Below are 20461 nucleotides of genomic sequence, written 5' to 3' on the forward strand. Positions count from 1 at the left end.
CTCTTTTCTCCTTTTTGACTTTAATGCAGTGGGACATGCCAAATGCATCTTGCATGCTAATAGATTGACTTTTGAAATCAGCTCTTTTTATCTCAGTGTAAAGGCCTTCATTAGCCTCTGGCATCGAGATGCCATCGATTAACCCAAATTAATTTGCCCAAATTAAATTCTGGTGTCATCATGCTCAATGGTGGGAAATCTTCTCCAGACTGGAAGTAATGACTCCAAACTAACTGAAACCCAGAAGTTTGTCTTTAACAGCAGTGAGCAAGCACCCCTGTCCACAGACAGTTTAACTCACCAACAATGGCTGATCCTCTTCACCGTCTCCACCCTACCACACACTAATACTGCAATCTATTCAAAGATGGAGTTCAGAATTTCCTAGTTGTAATTTCCAACTTCCGACCTCTAGGCATTCCAGATCCACCACACACAAACAAAAACTCGCAACTAGCAAACTAACTAGCAAATAACTCTAACTAATAAATAACACTGACAGCACATTTTGACAGTTTACATGCAGAAACAGGTTTGACAATATGATGTTACATTTTATTTTAATGTCATGCAGGAAAAATGACTTGTATAGCCTTTTAGTTGGTTGTTTACCACTTACAGCGTACACTTCCATCCATTCTGCCATTGGTGTGCCTTCTCGTGAAGTCACGGTGGATGGATTTGTCTCAAGATGACCGGTAACCCCAACCTTGGCATTCCATTGAACTAGTTGGAGGTCAGAAAAATCTCCACTTCTGAGCTTGAAGGTCAGCATATGATGAAGTTATTTATGCAGTTTTTACCTGACTGCTGGTTGTTCCTACATATTATTTGTTTATTTTATTAAAGATTTTTTGGGGCATTTCTGCTCCACAAGCCAGGAGAGACCCATCGGCACCCAGCACCACACGGTAGGCTCCCCACATGGTGAGCCACGGGGCCGTACCCCGATGTTCCAGCTCCATACTGAATGTGTTCCACTGAAACTGACATGGACGCCCGCAAGACAGAAGATAGAAAACACTGATTTGTCCTCTGACAGCAAATTGCTTGCTGACAAGAGTCAATGACAATAGCTAACATTAGCCGCTAATGTTAGCTAGGCTAATTACAGCTTCACTACCAGGTTCTAGGTCCATTCATCAAACTGAAATAATACACTACTATAAATCTATACCATCGGAACATGCAGAGAACATTAGATCACTACGTGTTTTCAAATAAAAACCCTGTCACAGAAAAAATTTGTTCATCATTGACTGTGCTCTCTACCATTTTGTCACGATGTCACTTAGCTAGCGTTCCTTTGCACCTCGTCATGTAGGATGTTGGATTTATTCACTCTCAAGTCCAAAGGAAAGCTCCATTTGTTAAGTCAAACGTGCAGGATTTCTGGGTAATGACATCCTCAAACTTCAAAGTTACCTCTTTCACCCAACCTGCGCAGTGGTCTTTTGCAGCCTCAAGAGTGACAGCACAAAAAAAAAAAAAAAACAGAAAAAATGAACTGAGGAAGGTTCGCTGCCCTGAGTACAGTTGAAATTCCATAGTAATAGTGTGGACCAGAATGGCATCGTGAAGAATAACATAATAATTGCAGATCATACAAAAGATTCTGACGTGCCTCATTGTGTCCTCTTTCTCCCTTGCTCTTTCTCATCTCCCTCTGTGTCTCTCTCCTCACCATTTCCTCATGTCTGCTGGCTGCTGTACAAAGTCATACTGCCGACTCTTCGATACACTCACCCACACACACACACACACACACACACACATTCTCTGCCTTTTGCATAGCCTATTACCGCGCCACTCGCAATACAATATGTCCTTATTGGAGCTTTCAGATGCAAATAAGAGTGCTGTCGCCTTCTCTGTGTCCTGCTGACAGCTGTAATGCCCGCTAACCAGCCTCCCATAATTGCTGCTAATTGTTATTCCCAAAGCAGGACTCAGCAGAGTACTTCAGAGCACCCAGCCCCTGTTATTTGGACTGAAGGAGGGGGGGATGGTTTGTGATGGGTTTTATGTTGTGGGTTTTATGTCGTTGGGCTGGTGGCTTTTGTTTTCGATTTGTAAGCGATTTGCAAAGAAAGGAGGGAGGAATGAAGGGTTTGTAAGTAAGCAAGGCCGGAAGGAAGGATTTATCTAGTTTGGATGGCTACATGGCTTCGCCGATATGTCGAGCGTTTTGATCGCTTTTTGTTTGGCGGTTCGGCCTGAGCCAGTGTCAGCCTTAAAATTGGTCTTTCTGTATTTATTGTAGAGTTGATCAGTACCAATGTGGCTGTTAGAGACATGGATGTATGGAATGAATAATCTGAGAAACAGAGAAATAATTGATTAAAAATATCATAAATTTTATTCATAAAAATGAATAAATTCAAAGATTTTGAATACATTGCAAATATGTGGGACCAGCCAGCAGCTTCAGTCCATAAAATGCAGCATCTGTATAGGCCTTAAAAAATACTAAATATAAATATAAATACAAATGAATAAAATAAATAAATAATATAAATTAAAAGAATAAATAAATATCAGTTGAACCATTTCTGTAGCACATTAAATGTGTTTTCACATGTGTATGTCTCAGGGGACAGATTGCTGTTGTCTCTTTCCCCCAGCTCCCCAATATAGCCCCTTTGGGACCTTGTGTGTGTGTGTGTGTGTGTGTGTGTGTGTGTATAAAATGATAATGTAGTCGAGTCAGAAGCTGTAGGATGCTGACGGGTGAGAGTTGTGTTTCTTGCATCAGTGTTGTTTGTTCACACCACTTAATTTGAGCAAAAGACAAAGAAAGCCAGGCAGAGAGAGAAGAGAGATGGAGAATGAAAGAGAGAGAGAGACTCCACCTCCTGTCAGTGTGTTTATCTCCGTCAGGATGTTGACTTGCTGTCTGTCTCTCACTGTGCTTGTCACTTCCCTGTTTATCCAGACTGACAGCTCTGACAATACTGCTCTCTCTCTCTCTCTCTCTCACTCTCTCTCTCTCTCTCTCTCTCTCTCTCTCTCTCTCTCACTCACTCACTCACTCACTCAATCACTCACACACACACACGGACACATCCTGGGAAAATTCTGTAAAAGTCAACTAGGTGGAGAAACATCCAGAAACCCTGACAAGGTTGCTGATTGAAATGGCAACGTAGTCAAAAGTGTCAGTCCAGAGTGCATATGTCTATTTTAACTCTATTTTACATCTGTTTTATGACAGCAATTAGAGAGTCTTAAAAAATGCTTATATCATCTAATCATCTAATTTTTTGAAAAGTATTAAAATGACTACAATCCTGGTATTATAGGTATTATTTTGAACTGGTGGCCCTGCTCTCCTGTAAAGTATTACCAATAGCTGCTACTCCACATATCTGTTATAGCAAGGGCGGGCTGATGCAAATTTAAGATTGTAAATGATTGGTGGATTTTTCTGATTTGCTTATTTTTGTAAGGAATATTCCCAGAGAAAGCTTAATTAATAAGGAGTGCCACCACTTTCTTTTGTTTTACAGGAGAAAAACGGTAAAACTGTAAGTGTACCATATTTCAGAGGCCATTATGACAATAATTCACTTCCCATCTAGCTATTATCTAAGACAGCAGTGGTGCTATCTTCCTCTCATTGTTACTGAGTGCTGGATACTGGCTGGATGCTCCAAATGCTAACTGTTAGTCTCCTGCTAGTGAGATGGACTTCCCCCAGCTAACACTCTGAAAAATAACTGCCTTAATCCACTCATATTGTTAAATAAACAAAGTTTTAGTTTGATGATGTGTAGCAGAATGTTTACAGCTCAAAATAGAATCAAAAATGGTGAATTGCAAGCAATCTACTCCTGTCTCTGTGGTGACTACTGCTTCTCCAGCCCAGACTTATACAGGAAGTGTAGAAGTTACTGGAGGAAAAACGCAGTAGTAGTAATAGTATCCAGTGTGAATATTTGTAACTGAATGTGGAGCAGAGTGTTTATTAATAATCGTGTACAGTGCTTTGTGAATTCATGGGAAAATATTGAATGAAAAAAGATGAGAACACATTTGCCATTATTTACAAGGAAATCTAAAACTAGCATGTCTGACTGTGCTCATGTTCAGGGTTTTGGCCCACATAAAAGGCATTTCAACAACTTCCCAATCTCCACTTATCTTTCAATTCCATTGTCCTACAGTCCAGTCTTGTAATTTTCTGCTCTCAGGCAGATTGTGCACGTTCTGATTTTACTTTCAATCTAAAGACGGATGGCAAAAATGATGTGGTTTTAAGCTCTAAATATGTGGCCCGCTTCCTTCCACACCTAATAGTGTAATTTAGCCCTGTTTACCTGCAGCAGCAAGAGGCCTTTGAAGTGGAGTAGAGCAGAACACTAGGGCAGAGATGGAGAGACAAGCAGTTGTCTACAACATCAAAGAGGAGATATAGTCGCCATGGAGGCAAACTTTATCTCTTTTTCTGTTTTTCACATCCCTCATAATTTCTTTGGACTGTTATTTGTAATTCATGGTTGTCCATGTCTTCCACTGATCTATTCTTGTTTAATCCCTCCCATCCTTCATTTACTACTTTATTCACTCCTACAATGATCTTTCCTTCTTCCCTTACTCCATCTCTTCATCCCTGCTGTCCCACCCTACTTGCAAGCCTATCATTTATTCTTCCCTTCCTTCCTCCCCTCCTTGGTTACATACAACCCCCTCATTATTTCCTTCCTTTCGCCTGTGCACCATTCTACTATCTTCCCTGCTTCATAATTTAAAGGGGCAATGAGAAAGTTTTTTTTTTTTTCTTTCCACTGCCCAGTAGTACAAATTGACCATTATAGAGCTGCAGTGGGTTGATAAGGTTGTTGATCAATACCAATGACGATTACTTGGCCAGGTGCTGAAATCTCTGGCTTTCAAAACTCACTTGCTAGTCTGTACTGTTTTGGCACACAAATTCCCCACTTATTGGATTTTCAAGACTTCTGCACCCACTTTTGGTAAGTACAAAGCCCAGGAACCTCAGTCGGTGTTATTTTCTGCATCTGCCTCAGTGAAACGAAAATAATGGTGTCACTGACATAATAAATAAGAAACGCGCAAGTGTAAACAGACACACATCCATCCCCCCATGTAAAACACATACATTACAACTCTCTCTCTTGCTCTCCCGTGCATGCACACACAAGAATAACGAGCATTGCCATAAACCATAGATCTTACTTACAAAAAGACGCGCACACACATTTCCTAACCAACATTGCACAGCAGGCACTTTAGTCCTAATGTGTTTCGTAAATCCACCAATGAAATGTTAATAAGCATATAAATTAGCCAATGAGGAGATGTCTTGTCTAATAAATTCAACAGCATGGAGCTATGGTCTTTCTGTGTGTGTGTGTGTGTGTGTGTGTGTGTGTGTGTGTGTGTGTGTGTGTGTGTGTGTGTGTGTGTGTGTGTGTGTGTGTGTGTGTGTGCGCGCGCGCGCCTGTGTGTGTGTGTGTGTGTGTGTGTGTGTGTATGTGTCAGAGAAGTGTAGTTTATGAGAAGTAGCAGAACGATTTCTCATAGTGCTGTGTTGTGTAGGAACTGTGCTGATTAAGCTTTGGTTGATCAGACAGGTCTTGATCTTCTTCCCAAACCTCTCCTTTTTTCTACACCTGTGATTGTGAACTTTACTCTCAAAAGGGATATTTTACCCATTTGAAATATGTGATTTTATTTCACGCCACCCCAGCTGTTCTGTAGGACAGTAGTGGCTCTATCTTCCTCTCATTGTTACTGAGTGCTGGATACTGGCTGGATGCTCCAAATGCTAACTGTTAGCCTCCTACCATTGAGGTGGACTTCCCCCCAGCTAACATTCAGAAAAATAACCACATGAATCCACTCAAATTGTTATATTAAATGGGTTATATTAAAGTTGTGAATGTATTAGAAAAAAAAACTTATCACCTCATATGATGACAATGTGACCATCTCTTGGTGCTTTGTAAGTTTTCAGAAACACTGAAACTGTCTATTATTGACATTTCAGCATGTTCAACTTCAGTCCCTTTGGGAAATCCCTGGGCCATCTTAGGAAAGGAACAAGAAATACTCAAACTTATTTTTGAGATGTTGACTTATATCTTGGCACAAGGTGCGGGTGTCATATCAGTCTAAATACCGTTGAAGTTCCTTGGCAGCCTCTTTCCAAACACAGAAGATGCCGGAGACCATTTCTTTGAAGTCCAGGAAATGAAAAATAGCCTCTGTAGTATAATACAAGTGTTTTGAAGCCAAATCATTGTACCACGGATCCAGAAGTCCAGTATTTTTCTCATTATATCATAGATTTTCCACACTTGTTGTGCACCTTTTCAACAATCATAGCAGTAGCAAGCAGATGCTACCTTCAAATGCTATTGCAATTATGGATAGAGCACACTTGAAAGACCCAGAAAAGTAGTAAACAGAGATAGGAATCCAATTACTTGATTTATTCATTTTTTTCACTCATTCTTATATTGCGTTCTCTCAAGAAATGCATTATGCCAAATGCACCTTAGCTCTTTTCAAAAGCAATTCTGAGACACCACTAACTCTACACAGCAATGTCTTCCCTGAGTAATGAAAGAAAAACACTTGGCTCCACTAAAGATTTATAGGCTTTTACCCCTCCCAATTTATACATTAGCAATTGATAGGGGAATAGCTAAAGAGTTAGCATCCCCTGTCCTAGTTTTAGTCACTTACTTGATTCTGTAATTTGTTTGGATGAGTTACTAAATCCATGCAAGGTATATAGATGTCCTCAGAAGTGAAGAAAAAACACCATAGCAATGAGTGTGTGGCACCAGTACAATGTACATTTTAGGACATCATCAGAACTCAGACAAAACACCACCACTCCTCAGACTAAAAGGCTCAGGACTCAGGTTGAATTGAGTGCTTTGTCAAGCACCTGATTCAACAGTTATTCCACCATTTAATGGATGTCATAATTAAAGCATCCTGATCAAAAGAAAGAAAAAGGTCATTCCTTCGGGGACCATAATGTTCGTAGATAGGAATTGCCATAGACATCGTAGATAGGAAGGACAGATGGTTCAAAAAAGGAGTGAATGATCTATGGTGTCTCTAGCTATGTCAAGATAGAGAAACCATCTCTGAACAGAGACCTCAGACACCATCTGTCTTCAACCTAATATGATGTCCTGTCATCCCTTCCAAGAAGATTGAACCACTCACCCTTGACCACTTGTGACCCTGAGAACCAACATTCTGTCCTGGATCAGGTGACCCTAATGACCATCGTTCACTCCTGGACGTCCCCACACAGGTCAAATACCTGGGATGCCCCACCGGTCTGTCAGAACTGAAGAAGTTTCTTGGATGAGAAGTGAAACGTCTTCTAGAATCTACAAACAAGTCCAGCTGACCTCGATTCAACTCTTAGTGAATATTTGCCTGCTGCACCCTCTAGTGGTTGAGAAGCTGTTATCATATATTCTTATTGTCAATCTGCGTTAACCAGTCAAATGGGACCGTGGAGGCAGACATACCATGATGTCGTATAAAGACCAACAAAGTCAGTCATGATAGAAAGTGGGTGGGGTAGATGCACTCAATCACACAGACCTGCACTCTGGAGCCCCAGCCCCATTGACGACCAACTCAGGCAAGTGCCAAAGATAAAGATACATTACACCAGGTCAGTTCTTTATCCACAATCATCATGGGAGTTGTCTGTGCATATTTTCATTTGTCCGGGTCATAGGCATCTCAAGGAAATTGAATCAGGCCAACTGGACTTAGTTATATGTCTGGGAGACGTTTCGCCCCATATCCAAGTGGCGTCATCAGTTCATGCTGTTCATTAGAACAGAACTGGAGGATGAAAAAACTGGAGCATGAAAAAACTGTCACCTCCTCAGTTTTTCAGTTTTATCTGTTAAGTCCCAAAGTGGAAGAAGTCACACAGTGTATGTCCCCTTTTTTTAAAAAAAAAATGCTTTTGCTACAGGGTTTGTGAGGTCTTCCCATTGTATGGCACTGCAGTGGTCACGCATCCTTTGTACACAGTTTTCACCCACATAAGAAAGGCCACACAGACATTTAATGGCATAGATTACATTTTTTGAGTTGCAATTGATAGTGCTCTTAATGTGAATGTCAATGGCATGGCCTGGTCATGGGTGAGAAAACTGCCTCATGCATCTGGTGTATTTGCACTCTTCATAGTTGGCATATTTGTAATTTCCCAGCCGAGACAGGTAAAGATGCTTTGTTTATCTGAGGGCGCACTTCATTTCTAACCAAATGGTCTCTCAGGTTTAAAATTTGAAATTAGAAATTTGCCACCACAGATGGGATCTGTTCTCAAAATATGGCAATGTTTCCTAATATTGAGGAGTTCTGGACTTTGTGGTGTGTATGTGGTGATGCACTGCAAAGAGGGACTTTTGGTCTGTGGTAATTCAATTTGTGTCTGATCCTGAAGTTTCTGGTGCTTGGTTAAATCAAGCTTCTTGGTTACCTTTCTTGCTAAATCTGTCCTATAGGTCTTCTTTTCTTTTTGAACTGATTCATTTTGGCAGATTCTTTTAACTCTGTAGTTGACTTTTGAAAAAGCTTTTCCTCACAGCTGGTGGGTGGTGACTATGTGCATGAAGAAAATTGTTCCATCTTTGTTCTTCCTGAAATGGTCAGTGCTGAGGGAGGTACCTGCTTTGGCTACTCTAACATCGAGAAAATCCAGAATACACTCACTGTATGCCATGGTGAATTGTAAGTGACCTGTAACAGAGTTCAAATAAGCATGAAAGCCCTTCAAAGAAGGTAAATGACCTGTATAGAGGACAAAGTTGTAATCATTTTAGCGGTGACACATCAGCGTATGTTTGCAGTAAGGTTTTTTGTTCCCATTGGGCTGTACCTTAAGTGCCCTGAACTGATGTCCCCTTTTGTAGCAGTAAGATTACATTATATTTTTTTCTGTATATCCTAATGCTAAAAAGGAAGGAAGAAAAAAATAAATAATTACATGAGACAATGACAATAAGTGAATTATTTAAACAGCATTTCAATACAAATGATTCTGTCCCAGCTTTTTGATCCATATAAGCTTCTGATCTGCAACCATGATCACTATAAAGTTTCCACTGTAGTATTATTATTATCATTATCATTATTATTGTTATTAACATATGTATTTATTATTATCATAAGGCTTGCACTATAACAAGGATTTCCCTGGAGTTGCAGTAAGGTGAGCAGTGTTGTACTGAAACATGCAAGTCAGCAGAAATCTGTCTGTGATCTCTCTCTGTCTCTGTCTCACAACTCTTGTCTGCAAACACACTTTCCACTGGGATTTAGAGAACATATCTATGGACTGTGTGTATGCATGTGTGTAGTTTGTGTGTATGTACATAATATAGAGGCTATACGTACATTAGTATAAGACTGGTTTAGGCTATAAAGGCAGACACAATGCCAATATGCCTGAAGCTGCCAGTCTCAGACTATGGTAATATTCAGTATGTTTGAATGTGAGTGGCTATACTCACGCTACAACATTGCAAGTACTCTGTGTGAATTGATAATACAAATTGTATTATTTTATTGTTATTATGAGTATTTTTTTAATTAAGTATTTATTTAATTATAAAATAGCATTTCAAAGAAAATAATATTACATTTATTATTGTCATCAGTATTATTATTGAGTGTCCTCATTTCTTTGTAGGACGTTGAGATCCGGACCAACGCAGCCCTCTACCTGCCCCAGATCAGTGAGCTGCTGAACCGAGTCCCCCGACAGATGCTGCTGCTGCTGAAGACCAATGACCTACTGAGGGGCATTGAGACCACCTTGCAGACCAGGGCCGCCTCCTCCTCTTTCATCAACATGTCCCGTTGCTGTATACGTGCCGTGGCCAGGTAAAAGCATCTCGCAGTCTTTACCATTTCCAAGCAATTTTCACTTTGAATTGAAAATCTTGCATTTTTTCAGCATCCACTGATGTCCAAGGTTGCTACTGGTATTCATGTGGATTCGATCATCTGACAAATTCTGCAAAAATATCAAATGGATCAGTATGACTGAGATGATGTGTTTCACCACAGCTTCTTAAAACATGTAACTGTTTTCACCTCATTCTAACTGTCTGTTTGTTTGTTAGAAGGATTTCTCAAAAAGTTATGAACCAGTTTGTATGAGACTGGGTGGAAAGGTTGATCATGGGCCAAGGAAGAAGTGTTTAATCTTTTACACTGATTGGCCAAAGGGGGTTGTGGTTGTGGTCGTGCCGTAATTAACTTCGGTGAATATCCAACACGTGGAACAGCCAGATGTTGGCAGTTGCACAGTGATGGCAGAGGTATGCACTGTACTGATTTCGCACAGTGAAACAAAAAGTTATGCAGCTGTTTTTCGTTTGAGCCTATGAAGCCAGTGTGTCCTCTAGGTTGACTGCTGTGGTGGGACAGATGGGCGTGGACCCTGAACCCTGAACTCAACCAAATTCAGGTTGGGTGGAATTTCAGAAGTTTGGGTTTGCCTTTGGTTTTATACAGATGACATTAATAAATGACTCTGACACGACCATAACGACTTGTCAGCTTGAGTAACATTATCTTCACTTCGCCTGTCTCTCCTCTGCTCCGCTCAGAGACTTTGTGTAGACTGCTGTGTGTGTGTGTGTGTGTGTGTGTGTGTGTGTGTGTGGCGGCCCTACCCTTGGCAGTCGTTCATTTGGAAGTTTCAGTTCATTTGGTTCCGTTCAGCAAAATAATTGGGTCACTAGTTGGTTCAGTGGTCCTGTATGAGTGCTGTGTGCCTGCGTCGCTTCTGAACACAGAGCCTCAAGCATAATAAGGCCAAAACACAAATGCTAGATTAGTTCTGTGCACTCAGCTAGAATGTTTAGTTACATGAGGCCTGCATTAGAAGATGACCCATTTTGCAACGATTTTATTGCCTTGTGCTGTGAGGTTTTAGTTGATTTGCTGATCAGTTCTCTGCCGAGTGACCGTCTGTGTACCGCCTCTCTAGTCCCTTGCTTTATCCATCCCTCCAATTTGTTACCGCCCATTTATCTTCTCTATGTAAATCATCCTCTCATTCAGAGAGTGTTCTGCTTTTGGGTGATGAACTGAACACATTGAAATTGCATGATCATGTTCAGCCCGTCAACAAGTGAAAATTTCTTGATTTCAGGATTGATTTAGTGATCTGTTTTGTGAACCATTTTGTGAACTGTGTGACTTCTTGTACACATTCGTTAAAAACTAAATGTAACTGGGTGTTTGGGTGCACTTGTTGTCAACAGAGAAACTAGTGATGCTGTAAATGACAGCAAAACATAGTAGAGACTCTCGCACTGAGCTGAAATAAAACAAGTGCACATAAATAAGGTAACTAAAATAAAATATTTAGTTTTTCTCAGGAGGGCTGTGGGGTTGGCTGCCCTGCCAAAGCAACGATAGGGGAAACACTGGAGGCAGTGAAGTGACTCCACTGCTTCTTTGCTTTTTTCTCGTTTCTTTTCAGCACAGTCAGATGAACACCGCATCATTTGAAACATGACAGGAAGAAGTCCCTGTTGTAACCATCTCCTCCTAAAAGCCCTTTGTGGTGGAGACGGTTAAAAGAGGCTTGTTCTTTTTTCTTGTGATGCTGACTTTGGACTCCACTGTAGTCCAGATATACTTAAATTCTTGATTAGATAAATTCATAGTAAGCAGTATCTGTATTAAGCAAGTTACAGGAAATAATGAGCTACAGTCGAAATCTTTTGTTTTCTTGTTTAATCAAGAGACCTGAAGGTCTTTCTCTCAGCACGTTTTTATTGCTGTGAAGCTTCACTGCCCAGTTCATCCGACCTGCTCGCCAAAACAGTCCAGGCCTCCTGTTTCTCTATGTCAAACAGGAGAGCCACAAGCACCTCCTGTCTTTCTTTTCAGTTTCCAGTTGTTGTGCCATATTCTTTCATCTCCTGAAGGAAATGATGACAGTGAAGGTTGGCTTACAATCAGTCCATTGTTTCATTTTGAAATATTTCCACATAATTATTAAAATCTCTACAAAACAAAAATTTTACATCCATTTTGTTATCCTATCAGTGAATAAAATGTCAAAATCCTTCAGTCCAATCAGTTAAAAACACTTAAAACACTTTAAAAAATGGACAATTGTCTCCAGTTCATAAAAATGACAGGAACATTCATTATGTATTCTAATCTCTCAGACACATTTGACATGATAGAATTCTTCTAATGTGTATTTGTGCATTTGTTTTAGGATGTCAGTTTCCCCAGTAAAAAGACTATTTGTGACAACTGCTACATGTTGAAACTTATAGAGTGAGTTGCAAAACAGTGTGAAATGAGCATACCACCTGCTAATCCAACCCTTTTTGAAGATCTTTTAGACCCACCCCTCTCTTCCTCGAGGGGTCATGAATGTGCACAGCAAATTTGAAAAGAAACAAAACAGTGTTTGAGTTATCGCGTTCACAGCCAGGAAATGTGGTGGTGTATTGCACAACTCCAGAATTTCCCTAATTTCCATTGGGAAATTATATGGATTATATGTATGGTAGAGTATACATAAAAAAAAAAAAAAGATTCAGTTTGAATGCTAGTTTCATCCACCAAATCAAAAATCCAAAACTCAGTTCTGTGTGCAGTGTTGTTCCTGAAATTTGTTGATCGAAACAAGTTGTTTTTGGATTATGTGGAATAAAATAATGTTTTTGTGAGAATGTATTTATGCTCAAAACTCAGAGGGCAGCATTTGGCACACCATGTGATCCTGTAGAATTGCAGGAGCCAAATTCACTCTATTTCTTTTAATCTTTAATTTAATTTAATTTAATTTAATTTAATTTAATTTAATCTCTCTTCTTCTAATTTGATAAATTCCTTGTATTTTTTTTTGTTTGTTTTTTTGTTTGTTTTATTAATGTATTTACTTATTTATTTGTTTATTCACAGTTTTGGATATTTTTTGTATTTGTTTCAATGTATTATTTTTTGTTTATTATTTATTCATTTTACAATATTCTGAAAATTTTATTGTTTTTGAATGTATTATTCACTCATTCATTCGTTTATTTTACTTTTGTGATCATTTTCTAGTTATGTTTCTAATTCACTTTTTTTTCTTATGTTTTTGAGAGAAATCAAGTGAATTTGCTCAGGTTTCAGAGGGTTAACAGCATAAAGAATATATACTGATGTTATCCTTTAACACAACACCTAACCCCTCATATAAGTTCCTTGAGGAACAACCATTTTTCTATTAGACCCCATACACACACTCACACGCAAACACACACACACACACACACACAGAATTCACTATCTGTACCTCCACAACAGCAGTGCAGTCTGGGGAAATAAACACATTCATATCACTTTGAGGGCAGTCAGCAATCATTATTTTCACTCAGGCTTCATATCTACATTTTTCTCCACCAGCAGCCTTCCTCTCTCCCTTGCTCCACCTCCATCACTCCATCCACCCCCTCCTCTCCCCACCCCTTATCCCTCCACCTCCTCTTCTCCTCTCCCACTTCTTGTGATTGTTTTCCCGACTCCTCTTTTTCTTCGCTGTGTCTCTCTGAGTATATTGGCCGGAGTAAAGGCGGTGATTATATTGTGCTTTTCACAGCCGGCCAGCCAGCAGCGTACTGGCCGTATTGATCTGAGCCCGGCCATTCTAATGAACAACTCTATAATGGCCTCAGCCTGAATAATCCTGAGGCATGGATGGACGGATAAAATCGCAGAGACACAGACAGGCTGGCTGGTTGGCTGGCAGACAGAGTGGATAGATGGCCAACCATCCAAAAGATAAATGAATGGATGACTTGGCAAATTAGATGGATAAGTTTCTGGATAACTCACTGACTGACTAGCTGGCTGGCAGACAGACTCAGTGCTCGACTGTATAACTCGCTGGCAGGCTGACTAAAACATGTGGCTTTGATTTGACATCAAATCTATAGCATCTTAAAGGGCAGTTCATCCATTTTGAAAATTTTGATATTTTATTTACCTCCTAGCTGTTCTGTAGCACAGTAGTGGCTCTATCTTCCTCTCATTGTTACTGAGTGCTGGATACTGGCTGGATGCTCCAAATGCTAACTGTTAGCCTCCTGTCATTGAGCTGGACTTCCCCCCAGCTAACACTCTGAAAAATAACCACCTTAATCCACTCAGAGAAGGTTTAACATCACTTACAATTGTCACTTTCCCAAAATAAAATGCACGAATATTAAATACACACAGACAATAGTTTTGCTCAAATTGTTGTTTAAAATTTGATTTTTCCAGTTGTCAACATCTGGAAAGATCTGCGCCAGAGGAGCAGCAGACACAACAGAGGCAGCAGAGTTTGCCATCATTTGTTTGCTTCATTGAAGTAGCTACATTAGGATGTTGTGGCTAGCTTTCCTCTTTTTGCTGTCCTACATAACAGCTAAAGAGGAAGTGGAATAATATCAGATATTTTAAATGGGTTTTAAATAAATACCCTATATAAATTATAGGGTGTACAGTTACATAGGTTTGCTATAACAAGTAGGAAAATACATTAATTATAGTTTTCCTGCAAAGTGACACATTTGTCACATTCTTGAATAGCCTATAATTTATATTCATCATATTCCATGTATGAGTTTCCTTGTGTAGAATACATCCCGAAAAATTCCATGATATAGCAATTCCAGAACCAATGGGAACTGAATTGGATTTGTTGTTGTTGTTGTTGTTGTTGTTGTTTGTTTAAATGATGTTCTGTTGTCCTAATTCTGCCCTGTTGTCCTGCTGGCCACAGGGGGATTACACTGGTCATCTCATGGACACTGAAAGGAATTGGGATGCTCCATAACTAAATTTAGTGTAACTTACTGAAATCATTTCAGCTTTACAGTTTTAATCAATTTCCTAACCCAGTTTGGAAGCCATGTAAGATAACAGCTCACAAGCACTCTCCATGTAACTTACTGACTAAGCAAATCTGCAATCAACAATGGCAGAAAATCCCAAAATGCAGGTATGCCAAGTGGATGGAGATACTGTGTCCAAGACTGGAATCTGTCATTGTTGCCAAAGACGTTTCTGCAAAATATCAACTCAAGAGGTTTCCTGCTTTCTTGAATGAGATGTTTCTTCATCATGCACTTGTTCATTTTCAGTAAATATGCAAGCATTTGTAAAATCATGCCTTCATTTTGTCATGATAGGTTATTTTGTATTGATTGTGGACAAAAAAAAAAAATCACACTAGTATATTTTAAATTCAAGCTGTTACAACCACAAAATGCAAAAAAAAAAAAAATGGATTCAAGCTTTGTAACATATTTCATATAATAAGCCAACGTCCCAACTGTGTTATTATTGTGTAATACGCTGGTCCGGGTTCTGGGATGTAGTGTGTGTGTGTGTGTGAGAGAGAGAGAGAGAGAGAGAGAGGGAGAGGGAGGGAGAGAGAGAGAGCAGCTGGCTCCCTCTGCTGTGTAATTGGTTGGGAGAGAAGGGATCTGGGCTGTCACTTCAGCTCTCTGTTGATGGCGGGAGGACAGGACTTGCACATACACACACAGGCGCGCGCGCACACACACACACACACACACACACACACACACACACACACACACACACACACACAGAGTACTGCTCTTTCCTTGGCAGAGTGAATGGTTTGTGCTGTATGACAGTGGTAGAGCTTGTCTGAGTAAGCAGACCTTATAAAATATTAACCAACTGTGGTGTCACAAATAGTAATGTAATACCAGAGCACAGGGGGACACTGGGGAGCCTCTTCCTCCTCCAGCCCCCACTCCCTCCTCCAGTCCACCACAGTCACAGCATCTCTCACTGCTTGCAGTCTTATTTCACTTGAGGTGAACATTTTCTAGGATTCATACTTGGTGTTCATGTGGATATGGGTGATTATTTTTCAGAATGTTAGCTGGGGGGAAGTCCAGCTCAATGGCAGGAGGCTAACAGTTAGCATTTGGAGCATCCAGCCTGTATCCAGCACTCAGTAACAATGAGAGGAAGATAGAGCCACTAATGTCCTACAGAACAGGTGGGGGGAAAGTGAAATAATATTACATTTTTCAAAATGCGTTGACTATCCCTTTAATAGTGAAAGCAGTAAAAAAAAAAAAAAAAAAAAAGCCTAATCGTTGATTATTCATCAGGGCAGCCAGTGTCAGAATTTGCTAGCACAAATTCTGGGGCGGCCATACTTACATCCCTACTACAGTAGCTTCACCAGTAAACATAAATTTAACCAGAGAAGGAAATATTAAGTAAAATCAGCTGTTACAGCAATTGGCAGCAAAAGAAAACCCACTGACTCTTGGGACACATCATTAAGTCCTCCAACCCATACGACCGCATAGGTTGTTTGTTCCTACCCTCTCATCGACCCACAGGAGTGTTTCCTAAATTAGCACCCCCTAGCGGTGGCAGGAGACACCACAAGCTGTGACGCACATGCGTCAAAATGCTCACAGTTTAGTTGTGTTTATGCACCAAAAACACTTGGTTCAGGTTAGGGTAAGGTTAGAGGATCATTGTCGTCGTGGTGACAATAATAAACATGCAGAAATGAACGAAACAAAATACCCGGACACAAACAACAGACTCACTTCACGTGGGAATAGAACTCCAGTCTCTGGGTTGCAAGTCCTGTGAAGGGCTGACCCATCCACCACCCAGTGTGGACTCTGTGGCTTGTTACTCTACAACACCTCACTTCCTCATACACCACCTTGTTGTTATTTACATGACCGGTTGAGGTCGCTTAACTCTTAAATCTAACTATAGGTCCTAATAAGCTGTTGGTGCAAATGAAGTATGGGGTCGGTTTTGGTGGAGGACAGCCTTCAATATTTTCCTGTTGTTGCACAGGGTTTAAAGTTATACTTTGGCCACCCCAAGTGGCAGTGAAAGGCTGAATTTAAAGTTCCAGCCATCAGCAGTGAGACCAGCTTTCTCTGAGAGCGCTTGCACAAAGCTGTTAAGGAGACACTTTTGGATTTGTCACTTCATTTGTGGAAAAAATGTTCCATCAGTGGCCATACCAACCAACCACCAGAATTTAAATTGGAAAAATAGAGTGAAGCTACCCACATCTCAGAAAGGAGAATGGGCTGTTTGTCTCTGTTATAGACCCCCTTCCTTATTTAGGCTGATTAGAAAGATGTATATAGACAAAAAAAAATTGCAGCTTGAAGTGTATGAACAACATGACTGCAGGCGTTAATGATATTGCACTGTGCCACATGAATGTTTTGCGAGTGGATCTATAACCTTGCAGTTGTGGCTGATGATAAATGTCACAGTATTGAATTGTAGGACTTTGTTGAGAGCACATTAACCAAAAATCAGTCTTGTCATTTTGTTTGTTCATTTGTTTACCACACTTGATTACTCAGATGCTAGTTGGATTTGGACAAAACCTGGAGAAACTGTATCTCATCAGTACATTTAAGTGTTTTCAGAATCACCTATACTAACCCAGGGGGGCCGCTACAGTTAAAGCTCAAACAAGGTGACATAGAGGTCACTGGTTGGCCCAAGAGATAATTGCATTATTCATCGTGGATGATATGTTGCCTTGTTTGGGTACAGTTTAGGTTTCAGATTTCATCAGTGCCTTGTAGAAACTTAATTGCCAAAGCTGATTTTGCAATGATAGGAAAAACTTCATTTTTCCTATAAATGATCGTGTGTTGATGACGTCTTGTTGCCTCCTTTCTTTTAATAATGCGGCAACTTTATGAAATGTAGATTACGAAAGAACCTTAAGAGTTAATGAAAGCAAACTTGATGAAAACCATTTGTGACTCACATCTGACACCGTCCCTTTTCATCTCTCTTGTCTTGCTTCTGACAGGCATAAGAGGAGTAAGGCTCGGACCAGGACAAGGCGTCTTCAGATTACGCTCTCTGAGTCGTTCGGCCTGTGGCAGATCAGCATGTATGAACTGTTCCTGTGGGTTAAAGGTTCAGCGCTGGGATGCTGGGTGGCCGCTCTGCTGGGCTTGCTGCACTGAAGCGGACCCGGAGACGAAGCTGGAACATGGCTCGAAACTTCTGGGTTGGCACATGTTGCGTAGCTTGCGTCCATACATTCGTAGTGCCTAATGACATGTCTAGGCACAAGAAATTTACTGTATGGACACGTGAACAAAAAACATCCACGTACATCAAGGAAATGTAATGTGAGGCAAATGTAAATGACTTAAAGGTCACATAGTCCTGAGAAAGTAAACCCACACAGGCAACCCTAAATCAGTCCACTAAACACAAAAAGGATGAGGACACAGCAGTGGAGGTTATGAGAGATTTAAATAATCATAGAAGAGAGGAAAGTTGATTACAAAGTCAGCCATTGAGACGGTTGCCTACAGCCAGTAAATATTCACTTCAGACAATAGAAAGCACTGACCAGTAAGCGATAGGTAGAAGTGACCTTGTGATGGTATCTTTGCAATTCATTACTCCCCTTCATCTCCATCCGATGGACAAAACGGACAAATTCAAAGACGGTATGGATGGCCGCGACTGTCACTCACTGTAACAGCCAACAGCTGTCTCTGAGGCAAGGGTGGTCCAGAGTTACCCAAGGCTGTCATAACGCAGGGTGTACCCTCACTAAGAACTCCCAGCTGAGCACCAAGACGAGGTGTGGAAGTTCTGGTCCGAGCACATGGGCGGTTTTAATACTTGAGAGGACATATTGGAGAACTGACTGCTAACCACTCTCCAAGATAATACTCCATGAGATGAGTTAAAATACCTCAGATTGAAGTTTGCATGAAATCACGACATTTTATAACGATGCAGCTAGCACTGAATGCTAAAAGGACCATACCAGTGATTTTGAAGAGTTGGCCCATTTACTCCAATTTCCCTGCATTTTACATTGCAGTACGCCACTTTGCAAATGATGCGGGAATACTAAAGATTTCACGTCATACAATCAAAATCTCTCCATTTTCAAATTAGAATTTTGGGTTTGAGCCACATTGTGTTGATCATTTTCTTAAAGCCTTGATTGTTAATGATTTGTTGGATACTTCTTCAGCTCAATCATGTGCGACTGCCTTGGTTATTTCAGCTATGACAAGAACTACGCCTCTGTGATAGGAACCAGCTCTTATGGCTCCGGTTCTTCTTTCTTTAATTAATTTTGTATCATTTTATTGGGCTGTTATTCTTTTTCATTCTTTTATGTATTTATTTGAAGTTTGTTCCTATATTGTTTCAATTGTAAGAGTGTTAGGCCACATGGCAGACAGAAGGTCATTTCTATGCTGCTGAAATGCAATCAGTGTTACAGGCACAGAGGTTGTTGAGCTTTACCGTATTTTTTTTTCTCTCTGTTCTGTTTAATTGTGAAGTAACTGTGCGTGCCATCATGTGTCCATCGGACTGCACTCTGTGGTGTTTTTTGAGGAAGTTGTAGAGGTTGGTTGTGTTGCTTTGTGGCACAGACCCAGCCTGCATAGTTCATGCTTTTGGTCAACATCACTCACTCCAAATCCAAACTGTGCATCCAAACTCCAGATGACTATCCATTTTCCACTCCTGATATTTTTTTTTTTCATCCCATCCCATTCAATTGTATTCTCTTGACTGCCGCTACGAGCATGCAAAGGAGTGAGCCTTAAAGTGGAAGCCTGTGGTTGATCAGATGGTAGGATAAGGAGCGCTTGATTTAAAAAAAAAAAAAAAAAAATCAGAGCTGTCATTTTACATACAATATTGCAAGCAAACATGTTCTTTTAAATGCAGACGTCAAAATTAATATGGTTTAATTGTACAGCCCTGATATTATGCTAAACATGCAAAATCACTGGTGTGGCCCTGTTATGGTAATGTCTTCACTTTTTACCCAGTCTTGTCTGGTCTTAGGACAAACATGGAACAAGCATGTCAGTTGCTCTTTTTGTAATACCAGTACTGTGAAATTATGCACATGTAGGTGTTATCTTAGCAACAGTGTTGTTGCTCTGCTCTGAAATTGACGGTTCTTTCTTCAATGATACATTCCTGCTGTAATTCTCTGTGTCTCTCCTCCCTCAACTCTGACCTCATCTTTACTTTTTCATTTGCTACTCTTTCTGTCATACTTTCCACTGTTTACTCTTCTTTTTCTCCCCTTCTCTCGCTGTAATAATGCCACTCTAGCATACGTTTTACCCCTTTGAAACACATCAGAAGGGGTATTTACTGTCACTAAGTTATGGCTTATTAATGCTGCTTTTATTTTATTTTATTTCATTTTATTTTATTGTATTTATTTCAACATTCTCTCTCAGTTGTCATTAGCATTTCTGTTGTACTCTTCCAGAGTTTAATTAAAAAATGAGGTATTACTTTTCTTCTTACATTGTGTTCAAACAGCATGCGTCAGTAAATTCAGTACAGCTTATTCTACTGTAAATGCATCTGTTCATGCTACTCATGC

General features: G+C 40.2%; 1 protein-coding gene across 2 annotated transcripts in view; it reads left to right on the top strand.

The window, feature by feature from the left end:
• Positions 1–19786, top strand: part of adck1 (aarF domain containing kinase 1) — a 118027-nt gene extending 98241 nt beyond the window's left edge. For both annotated transcript variants that reach the window (XM_030045073.1, XM_030045074.1), the window contains exons 10-11: positions 9710–9903; positions 17882–19786. In XM_030045073.1, coding sequence (XP_029900933.1) covers positions 9710–9903; positions 17882–18041 — 354 coding nt within the window. In that variant the 3' untranslated portion in view covers positions 18042–19786. The remainder of the gene's footprint in view (positions 1–9709; positions 9904–17881) is intronic.
• The last annotated feature ends 675 nt before the right edge of the window (positions 19787–20461 follow it).

This window comes from Myripristis murdjan, chromosome 22 (assembly GCF_902150065.1).
Source record: "Myripristis murdjan chromosome 22, fMyrMur1.1, whole genome shotgun sequence".
NCBI lineage: Eukaryota > Metazoa > Chordata > Actinopteri > Holocentriformes > Holocentridae > Myripristis > Myripristis murdjan.